We start from the raw sequence: 19,780 nt of genomic DNA on the forward strand, positions 1-19,780 counted from the left end.
AATATTTACGTCAAAATAAGTTTTTAGAATTTTGGAATCATTAAAATAATTAATACGAAAATATATTAGCATTTATTTATATGATTAATTGAACTTAATTATATAACCAATCATATATACGCTCCTTTGCGCATTGATTAAGAAAACGAAAAATAATATAGATTTGTGAAACAAGTGCAAAAGGCAGAAAATACTACAAGAAAAATGTTGAGTACCGTTGGATTTATCGACGGTAACCACGTCGAATTCGTAAGATTTTTTAATTATTGGCAGATTTTGTTTTTCGATGATAAATCTGCCGGTAATTTTTTGAGAAAAAATATATTAAATTGGTGCATCATTTACTATCGGATTTAATCCAATAGTAACTCACTTTAGTAAAACGATGTGTTTGGTGACCTGCAATGATTTGTCGTCGGTGGAATGAATCGCAGAAGGTCTCTCAAATCAGTTTTGTGGTGAGAATATATAATATGACCTCAAAAAACTATGACTATATAAGAAATTATTGGTACATACATCTATATATGGGACTGTTGCAGTGACTTTCTTACATTTATACATATTTTTGTTTGTTACATATATACATAAAAATGAGGATCTAGAAAATATTGAGATGTAACAAATGAAGGTAAAAGATAAAAATATAAGGGAGTGATATATTTACTATGATGCTAATTGGAATAGCATTTTACCCTTCTCTTCTCTTCTATATTCTCTCCTTAATATCATGGTTACTTGGAGCATAACCTCTTTAAAACACATCATCGTATCGACAATTTTTGAGATACATATATTGTTACCCTCTATCAATTTCTTTTATTAAAAACTAATAATTTATCTTAGAAAATATTAGAGACTAAATTATAATTTAGTACAAACTATTTTTTTTTGAACACCTCAACAAATAAATATTCACTTCGAAACATGTTTCGAATTGATTAATTAACTTTTGCCGTTGGTTATAGACGGGAGAATACATTTTGAATATATTAAAATGTTGAAAATTTTCAAATTATTAAAGTAATATTGATCTCCTTAGAAGCGTATCACCAATGCAACTTTATTTGTCTTTTCGAATAAAGTAATAATAAAATTACATAACTTGAAGGATTTGACTTTTATATATTGGTTAAAACAAAAAAAAAGCAGCTATTTTATTCTTGTTTTTTATTTTATTTTATTATTTTGTTAGAGAACTTAACTTTATTTAGATTATAAATAGATAAGATACGTGAAAAAACAAATCAATTTTAACAAAAAAACAAAAACAAAACAAAACAAAATCAGAATTGGATAAGAATAAGAAAATTAATATACAGTTAAGACAGGATTGAATATAATAAAGTTGCGACCATGAACTTAGAAATACTTAAAAATATATCCTATCATATCATCATTATTTATTTATATATAAAGAAAAAATACAATCCAAAAAAGAATTAAGACAAACAGACAAAGCATGTTATATACTTGTACTAAAAAAAGCTGAGAGAAAATGAGTATTGTTATGGAAACCACAACACTCTGATGTTAAACTTTTCTTGTATCTCTCTAATTCGTGTATTTTACTATTTTGTTAGAGAACTTAGCTTTAGTTATAGATAAGATACATGAAAAAACAGATCAATTTTTAAGGAAAAAAACAAGAAATTGGATAGGATTAAAAAAACTAATAGACGGTTAAGATGGTTGAATATAATATGGTAATCTTTGCTTATTATTTATTATAGACAGATTTTGGTGCCTTGTTGTTTGTTAAAGATATGAATATATTAGCTGCCACTAACGGAAAAGATTTATATAAAAAGGAGAGAAAAGACAGAATTTAAACCAACAACAGTAATTTCGAACCTTCGAGAAAAAAGAGAGCGTAATACCACACAACTGGTCTGAGAGACCTTCTACGAAAGTTTAACATCAAAGTGTTGTGGTTTCTTAACAAAGTTCATTTTTTCTTTTTTCTGTAGTACAAGTACGTAACATATCTTATCTGTTTAATTTATCTCAATTCTTTTTTTATTGTATTTTTCCTTTGTATATAAATAAATAATAATGATATGTTAGAATATATTCCTAATTGTTTTTGTGTTGCTGATCACAACTCTACATGGTTAATTAGGAACAATAAAAATTATCTTTTTGAGAAGGTGTTAAGATCGGAATAAGAAAGAATAAATATTATTGACTAATTATCGTTGAGATCAAATTTTACTTTATGATCGAAAGTTTGCATGATGTTATGAAACGCATGAGATTAATTGCATGCATAAATAAACAATGATGGTTGGAATAATAATATTTTCAGCGTGGAGTGCAAGTGGCAGAGGAAAGTTAGAAATCATCAATAGAGTTGACATTAAATTAATAAGGTGATTAGTAAGAATGGAAGGAGGGCCAGAGGCAGCGAGTAAGCAAGAGTTCACGGAATTCTGGAAAAGAGCAACCAGTTCCCCTTACATCATGCGCCTTGCTCTATCGGCCGGAATTGGAGGTCTCCTCTTTGGCTACGATACCGGTGTTATCTCCGGAGCCTTGCTTTACATTCGCGAAGACTTTGTAGAAGTTGATAAGAAATTATGGTTGCAGGAAGTCATTGTAAGTATGGCTGTAGCGAGAGCCATTATTGGTGCTGCACTTGGTGGATGGATGAACGACATGCTCGGCCGTAAGATCTCTATCTTGGGGGCTGATATTGTTTTCTTTCTTGGTGCAATAGTCATGGCTATTGCCCCTGCGCCTTGGGTCCTCGTCGTTGGAAGAATTTTGGTTGGTTTTGGAGTTGGCATAGCTTCCATGACTTCCCCTCTCTATATCTCAGAAGCCTCTCCAGCTGCCATTAGAGGAGCTCTCGTTTGTATTAATGGTCTCCTCATCACCTTTGGCCAGTTCCTCTCCTACCTTATCAACCTCGCATTCACTACGGTATATATCTACTCGGATAATAACTAAAAAAGATTACGTAATTTAACATATTTGACTAAACTATTTAACATAATATACAGACTCCTGGAACGTGGCGTTGGATGCTTGGGGTGGCTGGACTTCCGGCGGTGGTTCAGTTCGTTTTAATGCTGACCCTTCCTGAGTCACCGAGGTGGTTGTACAACCAGGGGAAAGAAAATGAGTCAAGGAAAATCCTGGAAAAGATTTATAGAGCAGACGAGATTGAAGGGGAGATAAAAGCGATGAGAGAAGCTATAGAACAAGAGAAGCAAGAGGAAGGGTTGATCGGTCAAACTCTTGGAGAGAAAATGAAGGCTGCTTTCAGCAACGTTGCTGTTCGAAGAGGATTGTATGCAGGCGTGACTGCTCAAGTCGCTCAACAATTCGTTGGCATCAACACCGTCATGTATTACAGCCCAACCATTGTTCAGTTTGCCGGCATTGCATCAAAATCTACCGCACTTGCACTCTCCCTCGTCACATCTGGTCTCAACGCCGTTGGATCTATCCTCAGCATGCTTTGCATCGATAAATATGGAAGGAGAAAGCTCATGCTCCTATCCCTTATTGCAATCATCGTTTGCCTCCTCACTCTAACTGGAGTTTTCTATCAGGCAGCTACAACCGCTCCTCCAATTGACAACGTTGACACCCTCAGCTTCGGTGCTAACGCTACATGCCAGGCTTATCTTGATGCCCCTAATGTCTCTTCATGGAACTGCATGAAATGTTTGAAAGCTGAATGTGCCTTCTGTGCCAGCACTGGGGGCAATGTAAGTTCATCACTTCCATCTCTTTCAACTTATATATATCTATGTATTAGTCTAATCTAATCTTAACATAATCAATGAACATAATGCAGCATCTTCCGGGAGCATGCCTGGCGGAAACAAAGGAAGTCAGAGCGGTGTGCGGTGAGCAAAAGCGCGTGTGGTTTTCTGATGGATGCCCAAGCAAAATTGGAGTGCTTGCAGTTATAGTGTTGGGACTATATATCCTAGCCTACTCCCCTGGAATGGGATCAGTGCCTTGGGTTTTGAACTCAGAGATTTACCCATTGAGATTCAGGGGAATGTGTGGAGGCATAGCAGCAGTTTCAAACTGGTGTGCTAATCTCATAGTGAGTTTGACATTCTTGTCACTTATCCATGCACTTGGGGCTGCAGGAACATTTCTCCTCTTTGCTGGGTTTTCCACAATTGGGCTCGTTGCCATCTATCTATTGGTACCAGAGACCAAAGGGCTTCAGTTTGAAGAGGTTGAGAAGTTGCTTCAGAAAGGTTTCAACCCTTGCGATTGTACCAATCCAAAGACAGACGAAGAGAAAGCAAGTACTAGTAAATAAATAATATGATATGATGAAGCTGCAGTTAGTTATCTTTTCATATACATCGAGAATTGGACGATTCTCTCTTAGAGGAATAGAAATTAAAGGAGTAGATAAATATATTTGCTGTTTCAATGTGTGCGTTCTCTTCTTCAAAATCTATGCTGACAGAGTGATAGAGAATTTCTCCATGTATGTTAGATTTGTATCCAACACATTAAATTAGAAAAGACGCACGTTGTATGAATACTTTTATGAAAAAGTCTAAGGAGCCAGCAATTTTATTAAAATATGGTCAACAACAAAAAAATGAATAATTCTACACTATTAGATGTAATTTTACACGATTAAAAACATTAATAATAGCTAATTGATCACTACAAATTACAAAACTTGTTGATCCCCTAACACTCCTCTACTTTTATTATTGTTTTCTTTACGTATTTGGCTTTTTCATAATTACAAAAAAAAATCAGAAAACATCATCTTTATATAATTAATTTTTTTTACAATAAGTCAGTGACGAATTATACTATAACAACCCAACTTTTTAAAAATTAAATAATAAGTGATTTATAATTTATTATATTTATTGAGAATTTTATTTAAAAAAGTCATTTTTCCTAAAAGTAATTAAATTAAATTTTAAGATACTTTGAATTTAAAATCTATTAGACTTTCTAAATAATTTTTATTATAATGAAATATTTCGAAAAAAATAAAAGAATTTTAATTATTATTATTATTACTATTATTATTGTTATTATTATTATTATTCAAAAAAAAAAGAAAAAAAAAGTTGCCGAAGGCCATTATATATACATATATGCCATTATATATATATATAGTAAAGAAAGAAAAAAAGCAGGCCGAATGTGGCTTATAGGCATGAATATATATATATATATTTATATATATACGCGCTACTGACGCTAAACACCAGATTCGGCGTTTAACGCTGCTGGGGCAGAGAAGGGTTGTAGGTTTACTGTCTTCCTGACACTTAACGTTCAGCTGGGCGTTTAGCGCCACTAGCGTGTGGCTTTGGCACAATTTACGAAGCATCTGGCACTAAACGCCAGGTCGTGGTGTTTGGCGTCAACTTCATAGAGGGCTTGCACGCGTTACAAGGCACTTGGTGCCAAACGCTAGGTAGCGGCGTTTGGCGCTAGCTTTGCAGCAACAATTTTTTTCTTTTTCTTCTGCATAGATTCTGCCAAACTCGACTGGATTTTTTCTGAAATAAATAAAACCACAATGCGCCTTAAAGTAGTATCCAAATAGGCTTCAAACACTAGCATCTAAATAAAACTCAATAATTCATATCTAAAATAATAAGAAAATATAGAAAACATGCTCGCGCATCAACGACGATCGGAGAGGAGAGAGCAGCGACGAGGAGAGAGGAGCGACGAGGAGAGAGGAGCGACAACGAGCGAGCGGCGAGCGGAGAGGAGCGAATGGAGGATACGAGCGATGAGCGGCGACGACGAGCAATCTGCTAGAGAGCGGCGAGCGATTGGCGTGCGGCGGCGAGAAAGAGAGTGAGAGTGGTTGAACGAGAGCGGGAGAGAGAGATAGTGTGTGTCTTGTGTTTTTTCTGAAACTGAAACCTGAATTTTGGAACTGAGAGTATTTATATCATTGAGTTCAATTTTTATGTTGGTCGCTAAATTAGTCACTAATAACAAATTTAGTGATTGATTTTAGCGGCTAGCTACTTTATGACCTTATATTTTTGTTAGTTGCTGAATCGGTTGCTAATTTTATCATTAGCCACTAATTTAGAGACTAACAATTTTTCAGTTTATTTTTTATGTTGTTTGCGAAAATCGGTCGTTAATGTTAAAATTAGCGATCGATTTTAGCGACCAACTGCTTTATCACCTTATACTTTTTGTTAGTCGCTGAATCAATATTCCTCAAAACTGATAGCACAGTACATCTTTTGATGGCTTTGGCATTTAATTCCACATTCTTCTTGTCTTCATCATTCCATTCAGCTTCTTCTTTAGGAGTCATCAGTCCTTCAGCACTTGTCTTGGTAGGTACTTGAGGATCATTTACAATAATTTTCCATATACTGTAGTCAGTGGATTGAACAAAGATCTGCATTCTTTCCTTCCAGTAGATGTAGTTCTTTTCGTTGAAAAAAGGAAGCCTGTTGTTTGATTGACCCCCTCAGTAAGAGTGTAGGCCACAGAGTTTGCACCCAAGTTATTAGCCATTAGACCTTCCCTCCAAGCTGTGAAGCTTGATCCTTGAGTACTAAGCTCTTATACCAATTGAAGGCTCTTGATGGCCTAGAGAAGGGGGTGGAATCTATGGCATTCTTTTAATCTTGATTAATAAACCTTCAAACTAGAAAATGAAACTTTACTTCTGTTTAGACTGCGAGATTAATTATGCAGGAGACAATTTTATTTTGTCTCAAAACTCTTGAAACACAGAATTATAACAGAGAAGAAGAAGATGACACAGTTATGTATTCTGGTTCAGCTGCTTTGTGCAATGCAACCTACATCCAGTCTCCACCACAACAATGGTGGAATTTTCACTATCTTTTCAAGTATTACATACACAAATTTTTCTAGGATTCAACCCAATCCTATTTGGGACAAACTCAGTTTTTACCCAAGCTAGATTTGACTAGGTTTACTCCCTAGATTTTCAACCACTAAGTGCTCACCCAACTTAGCAAGGAATACCTCTCAGGTACATGATACAAAACAAAAATATAATCAAAAGATACATGACATAAATCTTGGTTTTTCTCTCCAAATACCTCTCTTTGCCTTTTCTCTAACCAGAATTTCTTTCTTTTTTTTATCTACCATTCTTAACTATTAATAAAAGAAGCGAGGAAAAACAATTTTAATTAATTATATTTTACAATTCTAGTTACAGTAATGATAAACGAGTATTTAGCAATAAATAAATCAACTGAATTTTGCACCGACTCAAATATGGTAAAGATGAAAAAAATTAATTGAATATTTTTTCATATTTAAAAGTAAATTTGTATATTTATATTAATAATATTTTAAAATATAGATTTCTTTTCAATAATAATTATAAAATTTGACATTTTGTCTGTTTGAAAAAATATTTACGTCAAAATAAGTTTTTAGAATTTTGGAATCATTAAAATAATTAATACGAAAATATATTAGCATTTATTTATATGATTAATTGAACTTAATTATATAACCAATCATATATACGCTCCTTTGCGCATTGATTAAGAAAACGAAAAATAATATAGATTTGTGAAAAAAGTGCAAAAGGCAGAAAATACTACAAGAAAAATGTTGAGTACCGTTGGATTTATCGACGGTAACCACGTCGAATTCGTAAGATTTTTTAATTATTGGCAGATTTTGTTTTTCGATGATAAATCTGCCGGTAATTTTTTGAGAAAAAATATATTAAATTGGTGCATCATTTACTATCGGATTTAATCCAATAGTAACTCACTTTAGTAAAACGATGTGTTTGGTGACCTGCAATGATTTGTCGTCGGTGGAATGAATCGCAGAAGGTCTCTCAAATCAGTTTTGTGGTGAGAATATATAATATGACCTCAAAAAACTATGACTATATAAGAAATTATTGGTACATACATCTATATATGGGGCTGTTGCAGTGACTTTCTTACATTTATACATATTTTTGTTTGTTACATATATACATAAAAATGAGGATCTAGAAAATATTGAGATGTAACAAATGAAGGTAAAAGATAAAAATATAAGGGAGTGATATATTTACTATGATGCTAATTGGAATAGCATTTTACCCTTCTCTTCTCTTCTATATTCTCTCCTTAATATCATGGTTACTTGGAGCATAACCTCTTTAAAACACATCATCGTATCGACAATTTTTGAGATACATATATTGTTACCCTCTATCAATTTCTTTTAATAAAAACTAATAATTTATCTTAGAAAATATTAGAGACTAAATTATAATTTAGTACAAACTATTTTTTTTGAACACCTCAACAAATAAATATTCACTTCGAAACATGTTTTGAATTGATTAATTAACTTTTGCCGTTGGTTATAGACGGGAGAATACATTTTGAATATATTAAAATGTTGAAAATTTTCAAATTATTAAAGTAATATTGATCTCCTTAGAAGCGTATCACCAGTGCAACTTTATTTGTCTTTTCGAATAAAGTAATAATAAAATTACATAACTTGAAGAATTTGACTTTTATATATTGGTTAAAACAAAAAAAAAGCAGCTATTTTATTCTTGTTTTTTATTTTATTTTATTATTTTGTTAGAGAACTTAACTTTATTTAGATTATAAATAGATAAGATACGTGAAAAAACAAATCAATTTTAACAAAAAAAACAAAAACAAAACAAAACAAAATCAGAATTGGATAAGAATAAGAAAATTAATATACGGTTAAGACAGGATTGAATATAATAAAGTTGCGACCATGAACTTAGAAATACTTAAAAATATATCCTATCATATCATCATTATTTATTTATATATAAAGAAAAAATACAATCCAAAAAAGAATTAAGACAAACAGACAAAGCATGTTATATACTTGTACTAAAAAAAGCTGAGAGAAAATGAGTATTGTTATGGAAACCACAACACTCTGATGTTAAACTTTTCTTGTATCTCTCTAATTCGTGTATTTTACTATTTTGTTAGAGAACTTAGCTTTAGTTATAGATAAGATACATGAAAAAACAGATCAATTTTTAAGGAAAAAAACAAGAAATTGGATAGGATTAAAAAAACTAATAGACGGTTAAGATGGTTGAATATAATATGGTAATCTTTGCTTATTATTTATTATAGACAGATTTTGGTGCCTTGTTGTTTGTTAAAGATATGAATATATTAGCTGCCACTAACGGAAAAGATTTATATAAAAAGGAGAGAAAAGACAGAATTTAAACCAACAACAGTAATTTCGAACCTTCGAGAAAAAAGAGAGCGTAATACCACACAACTGGTCTGAGAGACCTTCTACGAAAGTTTAACATCAAAGTGTTGTGGTTTCTTAACAAAGTTCATTTTTTCTTTTTTCTGTAGTACAAGTACGTAACATATCTTATCTGTTTAATTTATCTCAATTCTTTTTTGATTGTATTTTTCCTTTGTATATAAATAAATAATAATGATATGTTAGAATATATTCCTAATTGTTTTTGTGTTGCTGATCACAACTCTACATGGTTAATTAGGAACAATAAAAATTATCTTTTTGAGAAGGTGTTAAGATCGGAATAAGAAAGAATAAATATTATTGACTAATTATCGTTGAGATCAAATTTTACTTTATGATCGAAAGTTTGCATGATGTTATGAAACGCATGAGATTAATTGCATGCATAAATAAACAATGATGGTTGGAATAATAATATTTTCAGCGTGGAGTGCAAGTGGCAGAGGAAAGTTAGAAATCATCAATAGAGTTGACATTAAATTAATAAGGTGATTAGTAAGAATGGAAGGAGGGCCAGAGGCAGCGAGTAAGCAAGAGTTCACGGAATTCTGGAAAAGAGCAACCAGTTCCCCTTACATCATGCGCCTTGCTCTATCGGCCGGAATTGGAGGTCTCCTCTTTGGCTACGATACCGGTGTTATCTCCGGAGCCTTGCTTTACATTCGCGAAGACTTTGTAGAAGTTGATAAGAAATTATGGTTGTAGGAAGTCATTGTAAGTATGGCTGTAGCGGGAGCCATTATTGGTGCTGCACTTGGTGGATGGATGAACGACATGCTCGGCCGTAAGATCTCTATCTTGGGGGCTGATATTGTTTTCTTTCTTGGTGCAATAGTCATGGCTATTGCCCCTGCGCCTTGGGTCCTCGTCGTTGGAAGAATTTTGGTTGGTTTTGGAGTTGGCATAGCTTCCATGACTTCCCCTCTCTATATCTCAGAAGCCTCTCCAGCTGCCATTAGAGGAGCTCTCGTTTGTATTAATGGTCTCCTCATCACCTTTGGCCAATTCCTCTCCTACCTTATCAACCTCGCATTCACTACGGTATATATCTACTCGGATAATAACTAAAAAAGATTACGTAATTTAACATATTTGACTAAACTATTTAACATAATATACAGACTCCTGGAACGTGGCGTTGGATGCTTGGGGTGGCTGGACTTCCGGCGGTGGTTCAGTTCGTTTTAATGCTGACCCTTCCTGAGTCACCGAGGTGGTTGTACAACCAGGGGAAAGAAAATGAGTCAAGGAAAATCCTGGAAAAGATTTATAGAGCAGACGAGATTGAAGGGGAGATAAAAGCGATGAGAGAAGCTATAGAACAAGAGAAGCAAGAGGAAGGGTTGATCGGTCAAACTCTTGGAGAGAAAATGAAGGCTGCTTTCAGCAACGTTGCTGTTCGAAGAGGATTGTATGCAGGCGTGACTGCTCAAGTCGCTCAACAATTCGTTGGCATCAACACCGTCATGTATTACAGCCCAACCATTGTTCAGTTTGCCGGCATTGCATCAAAATCTACCGCACTTGCACTCTCCCTCGTCACATCTGGTCTCAACGCCGTTGGATCTATCCTCAGCATGCTTTGCATCGATAAATATGGAAGGAGAAAGCTCATGCTCCTATCCCTTATTGCAATCATCGTTTGCCTCCTCACTCTAACTGGAGTTTTCTATCAGGCATCTACCACCGCTCCTCCAATTGACAACGTTGACACCCTCAGCTTCGGTGCTAACGCTACATGCCAGGCTTATCTTGATGCCCCTAATGTCTCTTCATGGAACTGCATGAAATGTTTGAAAGCTGAATGTGCCTTCTGTGCCAGCACTGGGGGCAATGTAAGTTCATCACTTCCATCTCTTTCAACTTATATATATCTATGTATTAGTCTAATCTAATCTTAACATAATCAATGAACATAATGCAGCATCTTCCGGGAGCATGCCTGGCGGAAACAAAGGAAGTCAGAGCGGTGTGCGGTGAGCAAAAGCGCGTGTGGTTTTCTGATGGATGCCCAAGCAAAATTGGAGTGCTTGCAGTTATAGTGTTGGGACTATATATCCTAGCCTACTCCCCTGGAATGGGATCAGTGCCTTGGGTTTTGAACTCAGAGATTTACCCATTGAGATTCAGGGGAATGTGTGGAGGCATAGCAGCAGTTTCAAATTGGTGTGCTAATCTCATAGTGAGTTTGACATTCTTGTCACTTATCCATGCACTTGGGGCTGCAGGAACATTTCTCCTCTTTGCTGGGTTTTCCACAATTGGGCTCGTTGCCATCTATCTATTGGTACCAGAGACTAAAGGGCTTCAGTTTGAAGAGGTTGAGAAGTTGCTTCAGAAAGGTTTCAACCCTTGCGATTGTACCAATCCAAAGACAGACGAAGAGAAAGCAAGTACTAGTAAATAAATAATATGATATGATGAAGCTGCAGTTAGTTATCTTTTCATATACATCGAGAATTGGACGATTCTCTCTTAGAGGAATAGAAATTAAAGGAGGAGATAAATATATTTGCTGTTTCAATGTGTGCGTTCTCTTCTTCAAAATCTATGCTGACAGAGCGATAGAGAATTTCTCCATGTATGTTAGATTTGTATCCAACACATTAAATTAGAAAAGACGCACATTGTATGAATACTTTTATGAAAAAGTCTAGGAGCCAGCAGTTTTATTAAAATCTGGTCAACAACAAAAAAATGAGTAATTCTACACTATTAGATGTAATTTTACACGATTAAAAACATTAATAATAACTAATTGATCACTACAAATTACAAAACTTGTTGATCCCCTAACACTCCTCTACTTTTATTTTTGTTTTCTTTACGTATTTGGCTTTTTCATAATTACAAAAAAAAAAATCAGAAAACATCATCTTTATATAATTAATTTTTTTAACAATAAGTCAGTGACGAATTATACTATAACAACCCAACTTTTTAAAAATTAAATAATAAGTGATTTACAATTTATTATATTTATTGAGAATTTTATTTAAAAAAAATCATTTTTCCAAAAAGTAATTAAATTAAATTTTATGATACTTTGAATTTAAAATCTATTAGACTTTCTAAATAATTTTTATTATAATGGAATATTTCGAAAAAAATAAAAGAATTTTAATTATTATTATTATTACTATTATTATTGTTATTATTATTATTATTATTATTATTATTATTGTTATTATTATTATTATTCGAAAAAAAAAAAGAAAAAAAAAAGTTTGCCGAAGGCCATTATATATACATATATGTATATATATGCCATTATATATATATAAAGAAAGAAAAAAAGCAGGCCGAATGTGGCTTATAGGCATGAATATATATATATACGCGCTACTGACGCTAAACACCAGGCTCGGCGTTTAACGCCGTTGGGGCAGAGAAGGGTTGTAGGTTTACTGTCTTCCTAACACTTAACGTTCAGCTGCGCGTTTAGCGCCACTAGCGTGTGACTTTGGCACAATTTACGAAGCATCTCGCACTAAATGCCAGGTCGTGGCGTTTGGCCTCAACTTCATAGAGGGCTTGTACACGTTACAAGGCACTTGGCGCCAAACGCTAGCTAGCGGCGTTTGGCGCTAGCTTTGTAGCATCAATTTTTTTCTTTTTCTTCTGCACAGATTCTGCCAAACTCGTCTGGATTTTTTCTGAAATAAATAAAACCACAATGCGCCTTAAAGTAGCATTCAAATAGGCTTCAAACACTAGCATCTAAATAAAATTCAATAATTCATATCTAAAATAATAAGAAAATATAGAAAACATGCTCGCGCATCAACTACGATCGGAGAGGAGAGAGCAGCGACGAGGAGAGAGGAGCGACAACGAGCGAGCGGCGAGCGGAGAGGAGCGAATGGAGGATACGAGCGATGAGCGGCGACGACGAGCAATCTGCTAGAGAGCGGCGAGCGATTGGCGTGCGGCGGCGAGAAAGAGAGTGAGAGTGGTTGAACGAGAGCGGGAGAGAGAGATAGTGTGTGTCTTGTGTTTTTTCTGAAACTGAAACCTGAATTTTGGAACTGAGAGTATTTATATCATTGAGTTCAATTTTTATGTTAGTTGCTAAATTAGTCACTAATAACAAATTTAGTGATTGATTTTAGCGACTAACTACTTTATGGCCTTATATTTTTGTTAGTTGCTGAATCGGTTGCTAATTTTATCATTAGCCACTAATTTAGAGACTAACAATTTTTCAGTTTATTTTTTATGTTGTTTGCGAAAATCGGTCATTAATGTTAAAATTAGCGATCGATTTTAGCGACCAACTGCTTTATCACCTTATACTTTTTGTTAGTCACTGAATCAATATTCCTCAAAACTGATAGCATGGTACATCTTTTGATGGCTTTGGCATTTAACTCCACATTCTTCTTGTCTTCATCATTCCATTCAGCTTCTTCTTTAGGAGTCATCAGTCCTTCAGCACTTGTCTTGGTAGGTACTTGAGGATCATTCACAATATTTTCCATATACTGTAGTCAGTGGATTGAACAAAGATCCGCATTCTTTCCTTCCAGTAGGTGTAGTTCTTTTCGTTGAAGAAAGGAAGCCTGTTGTTTGATTGACCCCCTCAGTAAGAGTGTAGGCCACAGAGTTTGCACCCAAGTTATTAGCCATTGGACCTTCCCTCCAAGCTGTGAAGCTTGATCCTTGAGTACTAAGCTCTGATACTAATTGAAGGCTCTTGATGGTCTAGAGAAGGGGATGGAATCTATGGCATTCTTTTAATCTTGATTAATAAACCTTCAAACTAGAAAATGAAACTTTGCTTCTGTTTAGACTGTGAGATTAATTATGCAGGAGACAATTTTATTTTGTCTCAAAACTCTTGAAACACAGAATTATAACAGGGAAGAAGAAGATGACACAGTTATGTATCCTGGTTCAGCTGCTTCGTGCAATGCAACCTACATCCAGTCTCCACCACAACAATGGTGGAATTTTCACTATCTTTTCAAGTATTACATACACAAATTTTTCTAGGATTCAACCCAATCCTATTTGGGACAAACTCAGTTTTTACCCAAGCTAGATTTGACTAGGTTTACTCCCTAGATTTTCAACCACTAAGTGCTCACCCAACTTAGCAAGGAATACCTCTCAGGTACATGATACAAAACAAAAATATAATCAAAAGATACATGACATAAATCTTGGTTTTTCTCTCTAAATACCTCTCTTTGCCTTTTCTCTAAATAGCTTTTTCTCAATGTCTCACTTTTATGCCTTTTACCACTGAATACAAACAAAGAAAGATACAACAAACATCCAGAATTTTCAATAATAAACCATGAAGGAGATAATGTTGAACAACTCAAACCCTATAAGCTTAACCCATATTTTGAACTCTCAAATGTAGCTATTCATCTTGACATAATGATCCCTTTTATGTAAGTGCAATGCTTCCAAGACTTCAAATTTTGATTTGTGAGGTTTCTCTCTTCTCTGATTTTGGGTTTTCTCTCCTTGAGCAAAACTGAAGATGATTTTTCTTTTTGTATTGAGTTCTGTATTCCCACCTAGGGCTTCTTTACAAAGTCAGCATCTTGAATCTTGAGCTCGCTAAGGTTCCTTTTTTTTCTTCCATCAGACTAAAAAATCAAGAATTTAGAATTAGAGTTAGGCAAAGCAGCTTCATTGATAACAGATCCTCAATGGGTTTGATAAATCAAAACCATTAACCTTGTGCTTTGACCCTAAGTTTCAATATTAGTCATTAATCCACAGTAGAGTAAAGTAGCCATCACTTTCTTCATATTACTCAAAATAGTTGTGCAGAGGAAAAGAGAAATCAGAAAATAATTGACTTGTATGTTAATAGAAATAATTTACCTTTTCTCTTATGATAATACCTAATTTGTGCATGTTAATTTTGATTTGACATAGCTTCTTTGATTCGCTTTTCTTTCTTCTGATTTGGTGCTTGATGAAAAAGTAAAACACCTTTTTCTTCTTTGATGCTTAGTGAAAAAGTGAAACCGTATTTCTCCTTTGTGCTTTACCCGAAGCAACATAGCACCATTAGCAGGAAGATGTTCTTCCTTTCAAGAATGGCAATGGGCTGGACTAGAGGCTTGGTCCAAGTAGCTACGGCTTAGATACTTGGTTTCTTCTGTTTGGGCTGTTCAATAATATTTGGGTCTGCAACACTGAATCATCAAAACACTTTTGGACTTTCAACCCAACTAAAATCATGTTTGTCATTACCAAAAATGTTATTATTATTTACTAGACTCAAAAATATGTTTCAGGTGTTGTATCTTCACCTTCACCTTTACCTTCTAAGACAATGCCACAATCTTGACACGCCCTAGCAGCCAAGAAATTTAGGCGATGGAGAAAATGCCCCTTTCAAATGCACATTTAGGAGCAAAGAAAATCAAAATAACTAAATGTGTGATAAAAGCACCTTGACTTTAGGAGTTGATTACAACAGAGAGATATATAAATAGAAAGTAAGTAGCATGAGTGGGTTTGGCTTATTTTGGGAATCATAATAAGAGAGTTTAAGTTTAAACTTAAAAAAATGTTCAAAAGAATGAGTGGTATAGGCTCACTCAAGCATACATTGAGCTACAAATTAAAAAGTTTAAAGCATCTCATGAATTCACTACAAGAAAACTACGATTTTGCTACATTTTTAAAGCGTGATGAAAATTTGAAAAAAGCATAATGATAGCTTTTTGCTACGTTTTTTGAACTACCAACACGCTTTTAAAAGGGTCATATCTAAAAGTGTGTCGATTATTCTATTGCCACGTTTTTCTCGATCTATTGGCACGCTTTTTTGTCACGCTTTTATTTATTGTCATATTTTTAAGCGTGGCCGTATGTATAACCCTATAGCCACGCTTTTAAAGTGTGCTAAAAAGTGGACATACAACTACACTTTTAAAGCGTAGCAAAAAAAGTGTGGCGACATACCATTTTTCTTGTAATGATTTAATAATAGCTAGTAGTCAATATCAAACCAAATCTTTCCAATTTAAACCAACATTAGTCAAAGGTATTAGTGGGGGATTAGTATTCTTTTCTTTCTTCCTTTGTAAATAAATGGAAGGCAGAAAGATCTTTCTTAAATGATTTGAACCGAAAATAATACTATGATAAAGAGAAAAATTTTGGTGGAAAATGAAATTTATTATTTAACTTATTATACCCAAACATAATTGATAGATAAAAAGATCTTTTTGCATGAAATACCCAAACATAAAATTACTTTTACTTTTTTATAAGATCTTTTAAAAAAAGATAACTCGAAAAAAGATCTTTTCTTAGAAATTCACCCAAACAAGCTCTAAGATAGGAACATAATTTAATCAATAATCGAATAAATGACCATTTGTACCCATAAAAGATGAAAACGCTGACATATGTACCCACACTAGATCGAAACTAAACTTGTACCCACGCAAGATGCCATCCGTATAACAAAAGTACCCTACGTGGCACCCCAACCCTCTAAAGACAGAGTACTTTTGTCACACGGAGGGCATCTTGCGCAGATACAAGTTTAGTTTCGATCTAATGTGAGTACATATGTCAGCGTTTTCATCTTTTATGGGTATAAATGGTTATTTATTCATCAATAATCAAAATTTAGTTTAATTTTATATTTTTTAAACAATATTAGATAATATAAATATTACTTGCAATAGTTCCATCAAATGATATATTTGAAATAATTTATAAATAACATAATTTAATGATATGTTTTTCAAAGAGTAAAAATTGAAATTTGCTAACACCAAATTTTTAGCTATCCAATTTAGTCTTAAATTTAAATGTAGAAACTTAATTTGGCTCCTAAATTAATTTCTTTTTCAGTGTGTATATATAATACATATGCTATTAGGTTAAGATTTTTCCCTTTTTTTTTTTTACGGTAAAAATTCAATTACAGTCGACTTCACGTGAAATTGATAGTTGAGAGCCGTTAGGTGATTTAACTGATTTGACTAAATTTTTATCCAATAGCTCTCAACTATCAACTTCATGTGAAGTCGATTGCACTTGAATTTTTACCTTTTTTAATTTATTTCGAAATTCATGTTTAATAACTCATTTAAATTTAAATATGATTATAATCATAATAAGAAATAAGGAGAATTTCATAAATATAGTATATCATACAAATGAATAAAATATACTGTTATTGTGAATTTACAAAATATATATTTTTTTTTCATTTCTATTCATTAGGTTAATCCCTTTTACATTGGTTATTAATTATAACAACTCGGGGATTGATATGGTATATATTTGGTTCCATAATATTTAGAAGAGCAATGCTAGGGGCCAGCAACTTTTGTGATTGGTAGCCATCAAATAGCCATCAATGATGATCTAATGGTATGAGATTAGTGTGAGATTTCATCCAATGACTCACCTTTCTCTGCTGACTACATGCTGGCCAAAATTCAACAAAACTGCTGGCCCCTAGACTTTTCCTATTTGGAACATGCACGAACGAACATTGAAGAACTTTCCTCCTACTATCCTTTTAGTTTTTTATACGTTTTCTCCATGTATTTATATATATACTTGCAAAAATGAATTGAATATATAGTTATGTTTATACGAAAATATTTACCTAAACCGACCTTTGACTAACATACATAACAATCACACACGCCACGCATCGTAGCTATTCTACCCGAATATAAACTTTCAGCTTTGGAAGCACCTAATTTTTGGTAGGTAACAGGGGGAGAAGAAAAGAAACAACACAAAAAACACTACATAAATTGTCATTTATTTAATCAGCGTCTTCTTCACATTCTCTTCGTCAATAAAAAACTAATAATCATTTATATGAGAAATCTTTTTTATTTTATTTTTTTAATTGTTTTGGATGCAGAGACAATTGGGGTTGTGAAAAATATGTTTTCATTGCATAATTTAATTACCTTTGAACCATGCGTTAACTTCAAACATAAAAAATTATTTTTACATAATAGATCGAAGAATCTTACGATGTATGAAAAAGAATATCCATTCTATGGTTGGAGATGAAAGTTGTTGACTTGGTGGTATAATAATATCGTGGCATCCATACTTTACAATTTACATCATATAATATATTATAGTAATCATATATAAATATAAGCAGACAGGAGACATAGAAGTTATAAAATATGATTATGCATGTTCAATTTGCACGCAGCACATGAAGGTTGAACTTGAACCAACCAACTTAACGCTAGAAGGAAACTCCATGGAAGAAAAATTAACAAGAACAAATAATACTTTCTCTAATAATAATAATAATATAATAATAAAACGTTTAAGACGACAAGCAACGCAAACACGCTTGTGACTTGCGTAATGCTAATCCATTCCCCTCTCTCTCTATATATACATATCAATCGACCACGTACCTAGCAATTTAAATCTAATTTTGCTTCACCGATTAATTATTTATTTTTGTGGATGCAATAATGTCAACAAGGGAAGTTAGACAAAGGCCTACAAGCACAAGCAAGCAACCGTCGCAGAAGGAAGAAGCCACCACAGCATCAGCATCAGCTCCATCGGCATCGCGGTGGACAGTGTCGCAAACACTGACAAGCACAGCCAACTTGGCGAACCTACTGCCAACGGGAACCCTGCTGGCATTCCAGCTGCTGACGCCACTATTCACCAACAACGGCGTCTGCGACTCCGTCACTCGCCTCCTCACCCTGCTCCTCCTCCTCCTGCTGGGCCTCTCCTGCTTCCTGGCCTGCTTCACTGACTCCGTTAAGGCCTCAGACGGAAAGGTGTACCACGGGCTCGCAACACCTACGGGCCTGTGGGTGTTTGACTACCCTGATGGCTCTGGAACGGGCCTGCCCAAGGACTTAAGGTCGTACAAGATAAGGCCCATTGACTGGGTGCACTCAGTGTTGTCAGTGCTGGTTTTCTCCGCCGTGGCCTTGAGAGACAAAAACGTGGTGAGCTGCTTCTACCCTCGGCCCCAGCATGAGACTCAGGAGGTTCTTGACATTGTCCCCGTTGCCATCGGCCTCCTCTGCAGCCTCCTCTTTGTCGTCTTCCCTACCACTCGCCATGGCATTGGCTACCCTCTTACCCCCTCATCAACCTCCTCCTCCTCCTCCTGACTCCTCATCTTCCCACCCCCAAATGTATTTACTTTTTAATTTCTTATTATTATTAGTCGTTGAATTCAATAATTCAAGAGTTTAATTTGTTTATTAGACTCCAACTCCAACAACTTTCCTCTACCTTAATTCATTTGCTAATATTGTTTAAATGTGAAAATTCAGGTGCAATCAACTTCACGTGGAGTTGATACTAAAAGTCGTTAATTTAATTGATTTGATTAAATTTTTATCTAATGACTTTCATATATCAACTTCACAGTAAAGTTGACTTTACCTGAGTTTTTACCTCTATATATAATATAGCTTTAACTACTATAATCCTTACCAAAATGATGCTTCTACGTACCAATAACATATTTATTAGGCTTGCACGCCAGCTCTCATATCATTTTCTTTTCTAC

The 19,780-nt window shown here is 34.2% G+C and overlaps 2 protein-coding genes and 1 pseudogene across 2 annotated transcripts; all 3 read left to right on the forward strand.

Moving 5' to 3' along the window:
- The first annotated feature begins 2,385 nt into the window (after window positions 1-2,385).
- Window positions 2,386-4,291, forward strand: LOC112742119 (inositol transporter 4-like). The gene is made up of 3 exons (XM_025791367.1): window positions 2,386-2,925; window positions 3,006-3,719; window positions 3,809-4,291. Exons 1-3 carry the CDS (start codon window positions 2,386-2,388, stop codon window positions 4,289-4,291), a joined length of 1,737 nt encoding a protein of 578 aa, XP_025647152.1.
- Window positions 4,292-9,762: 5,471 nt separating this feature from the next.
- On the forward strand, window positions 9,763-11,668 carry LOC112742120 (inositol transporter 4-like; annotated as a pseudogene).
- A 6,743-nt stretch (window positions 11,669-18,411) lies between these two features.
- LOC112741061 (protein DMP3) lies at window positions 18,412-19,472 on the forward strand. The gene has a single exon (XM_025789881.3). The coding sequence runs from the start codon at window positions 18,714-18,716 to the stop codon at window positions 19,374-19,376; it is 663 nt and encodes a 220-aa protein (XP_025645666.1). The 5' UTR covers window positions 18,412-18,713; the 3' UTR covers window positions 19,377-19,472.
- The last annotated feature ends 308 nt before the right edge of the window (window positions 19,473-19,780 follow it).

This window comes from Arachis hypogaea, chromosome 14 (genome assembly GCF_003086295.3).
Source record: "Arachis hypogaea cultivar Tifrunner chromosome 14, arahy.Tifrunner.gnm2.J5K5, whole genome shotgun sequence".
Classification (NCBI taxonomy): Eukaryota; Viridiplantae; Streptophyta; class Magnoliopsida; order Fabales; family Fabaceae; genus Arachis; species Arachis hypogaea.